Source organism: Hippocampus comes, unplaced genomic scaffold, assembly GCF_001891065.2.
Source record: "Hippocampus comes isolate QL1 unplaced genomic scaffold, H_comes_QL1_v1.1 scaffold378, whole genome shotgun sequence".
In the NCBI taxonomy this organism is placed as follows: domain Eukaryota; kingdom Metazoa; phylum Chordata; class Actinopteri; order Syngnathiformes; family Syngnathidae; genus Hippocampus; species Hippocampus comes.
Genome location: NW_017806061.1, coordinates 414,675 through 417,857, shown reverse-complemented (window position 1 = coordinate 417,857; position 3,183 = coordinate 414,675). Strand labels below are relative to the sequence as shown.

General features: G+C 61.2%; 1 protein-coding gene across 1 annotated transcript in view; it reads right to left on the bottom strand.

Annotated features, from left to right (window-relative positions):
- Positions 1 to 239: 239 nt before the first annotated feature.
- The window catches only part of slc9a5 (solute carrier family 9 member A5), a 6,572-nt gene continuing 3,628 nt past the window's right edge, over positions 240 to 3,183 (bottom strand). Inside the window, exons 6-15 of the mRNA XM_019893244.1 lie at positions 2,885 to 3,105; positions 2,588 to 2,790; positions 2,146 to 2,235; positions 1,997 to 2,067; positions 1,801 to 1,927; positions 1,619 to 1,710; positions 905 to 1,031; positions 685 to 817; positions 545 to 614; positions 240 to 332 (exon numbers count right to left, since the gene is read on the bottom strand). Coding sequence (XP_019748803.1) covers positions 329 to 332; positions 545 to 614; positions 685 to 817; positions 905 to 1,031; positions 1,619 to 1,710; positions 1,801 to 1,927; positions 1,997 to 2,067; positions 2,146 to 2,235; positions 2,588 to 2,790; positions 2,885 to 3,105 — 1,138 coding nt within the window. The 3' untranslated portion in view covers positions 240 to 328. The remainder of the gene's footprint in view (positions 333 to 544; positions 615 to 684; positions 818 to 904; positions 1,032 to 1,618; positions 1,711 to 1,800; positions 1,928 to 1,996; positions 2,068 to 2,145; positions 2,236 to 2,587; positions 2,791 to 2,884; positions 3,106 to 3,183) is intronic.

Sequence of the window (3,183 nt, the reverse complement as noted above, 5' to 3'; positions counted from 1 at the left end):
CTCCAGCGAAGAGATGCTTTGGTTCCACGCCTGCCGGAGGTCCACCGGGATCACCTTGGTGGCCTCCAGGGACACGCAGGGCGGCGGCCACAGCGCGCCGCCGCCCTTCCACGGGAGCTGAGCGTCCCCGCCGGCCGCCGCTGAGGACGCGCACACGCACACGCACGTCTGCCGCCGCCGCTGCTCTCGGTTAGGTCGGCGTGCGCGCTCTCGTCTTGGCGTACCTGAAAGTGGACGGCGTTTGGGAGTTTCCGGTTTCATGGCAATGAAAGTGATCCCGACATCTTCGTCCTTCTCGGGGTCTGGACGCTCGCCTTGATCCTCATCTTCATCTGATCCCAGAGGAACCACCACAGGGTCTAAGCACACACACACACACACACACACACACACACACACACACACACACACACACACACACACACACACACGCGCGCGTTTGTGCCGACGTTGAAAAGTTGGACGCGAATGCGCTTTGCAAATCCAGCAAAGAGAAACAAGGGCACATGAAGTGAGGCCAAATGGCAATTTGCAGCCGCTTCACCTCGGTCCCGCCAGCCGAGGTTCCTTCCGGCTTTGTCCCCGGCGTCGTCTTTGGCGTCGGAACCTCGTCGCTGCGGGATCAGCCGCAAATCAGCCGACGGACGGCCGCGAGGACGACGCCCCCTCACCCCCTCGCCCGACCTTCTTGAGCGCTCGCTCCTTCTTGTGCCGCTTGTGCCGCGCCGACTTGAAGGTCTCCATGCGGCTCTTCATGTTCCTCTGGAAAACCTCGCGATCTTGACGCTCTTTCTCGCCCGCCGGCATGAAGTGCCGACTGTAGTGCGACTGGTACTGCTCAAACACGGCGCGCGCGTCACGCACCCCGACGCGAGCGGTCGCGTGCGCGCGGGCCGGGCCTTACCCGCCGCCTGGGTTTGTAGAGGTTTTCGGCCAGGAAATGATGGGTCTCCATGTCCTCCTCCACCTTGCCGCCCGGAACGTTATCGATGACCTGAAGGTCCAAACACACGCCGCTGCCGTTCTCGCGCCTGAAAGAGCGAGCAAACAATGAGCCGGGCGGAGGCCGCGCGCACGCACCGTGCGTGCCCGGCACCACGCTGCCCCCAACAGGCCGGAGCATGCGCAGCTGATATTTGGATCTTCTTGCACTTTCTGAGCAATTGAATTTCTCGTTGTTCTTTCAGCTTCTCTTCAAAGTGGAGTTTGCAAGGAGTCGAGCGCTTTTCATTTCCTCCAAATTCAAGGATGCAAAGATCCAAGGGGGAGCGGGGATCATACCGACACGACACGGTACGAAACGCAACCCGATGTCCGAGGTGAGCCCGGTGAGTCCAAAAACTCAAGATGAAGAAATCCGGGCCATGCTCGCTAATGAAAATGAAGCAAAATGCAAGAGGCTTGAAATTGCCGCGATACGTACAAGGTCGGTTGGATCGCTTCAGAATCAAGCGCTCAATGTGCAGCAATCAATGGCCGCGAGGCTCGGATGACACTTTGGAGTCGCTGAAGGAATCGACCAAAGTCTTGATTTCAAAGGGCATCAAAATGATCGTTTTGGCCGCGACCGCGCGGCCCGAGCGCGCACTCCGTCGCACGCGCGCGTTTTGCGGCTCACAGGTAGTTGGTGACGTTGGAGGCGTCTGGGAAGGAAGCCCCGCCGCTCATGGAGGGCAGCGAGAGTCTGGCCGAAGTCAAAACATTCCCGCCCTGCACACACGCGGCAAAGTCACGAGTGGCGCGGAGGCGGCGCGGCGTGGCCGTCGCGCGGGGAGGCGGCGGCGGCGGCCTCCCGCCCACCTGGTCGATGAGGCTGATGGCGTCTCGGATGTTGATCTTCTGGTAGGCCTCCCACAGCTCGCTCTTCCTGTACACCGACTTGCGCAGCAGGAGCTTGCTCAGGTGATTCTTGTCGAACTGCTCCCATCTGGCGATGACACGGTCACAGCACGATGACGTCGCCGGCCGGCGCCGCCGCCGCCGCCGCCTCACTCACTTGTCCCGCCAGTGGTGATAGCCCTGAAGGCCTGCGATGTCCTCCACCGCCGTCAGGATGTGGTCGAAGGCCTGAGCGCGTGACGCACGCCCGTCAGTACTTTGCACCGCGACTCTCAACGACGCGACGGAGCGCGCGCGCACGCTCACCCTCTCGTGTATCTCCTCGTTGATGGTGGGCTTCCTGCTGGTGGAGCGAGGAACTTTCAGCCACTTGACCAGCGGTTTGATGGTCAAGCCCTATGACGCACGCACGCAGACTTAGAAGAGGGGAAAAAAAACACCCCGGAAGGCCTCCGCGGTGTCGAGCAGGATGTTTATCCTGCGCTCTGATTAAGATGCTCGCGGAAAAATGTTGAAAGGAGCAAAAACATTCCCACCAACGGTCAGACCTCACAAACAGGGAGGACATCCGCGCAGTGGCAACGCTCGCGCCGAGATGCTAAATGTCTGCTAAGTGGCGAGCTGTCGAGTCGGTTCGCCGGCGTGCGTGGCAAGCGTTGGCGATTGACCTTTTGACACGCTTAGCCCGCGCGAGAAACGACTCGTCGATACTCCTCAACCTCGCTCAGCGAGCGGCGTGCCGCCGTACCTGGAACATGACGGTGAAGAAGACCACCACGATGGTGGTGGCCACAAAGTAGTCTTTGGCCTTGACGCGTTTGCCGTCCAGCAGGACCACCAGAGCGAAGGCCACGGCCCCCCGCAGGCCACCGTAGGACATCACCACCTGGTCGATCTTTTCCAGCGGGACCAGACGGAAGCGGTTCAGGACCCAGGTCTGACCCACCACACCTGGCGCAGCGGGAAGTCACCCCTTTTTTTTTTTTTTTTTTCTCGACGGGAAGCGACGCCTCGGCCACGGGCGGACGGTGGGGGGGGCACTGACCCGCGGCTCTGAAGATGAAGATGAAGACGAGGGTGCAGGCGACCAAGCCCGTGTCCCAGGCCCACTTGGACTTGTCGACGGCCGAGATGCCGAGGAAGATGAAGATGAGGGTCTCGGCGATGCTGGCCAACGTTTTCATGGTGTACTTGACGGTGGTCCGAGACTTCTGCGAGATGTTGGCCTCCACGTACTTGTTGGCGCCGATGCCGCAGAAGGTCATTCTGGACGAGGCGGACGAAGCGCGTCACGTCTCGAGCCGGCCGAGGCGGCTCCGCTCCGGCTTCTGCGGCCGGCCGCGG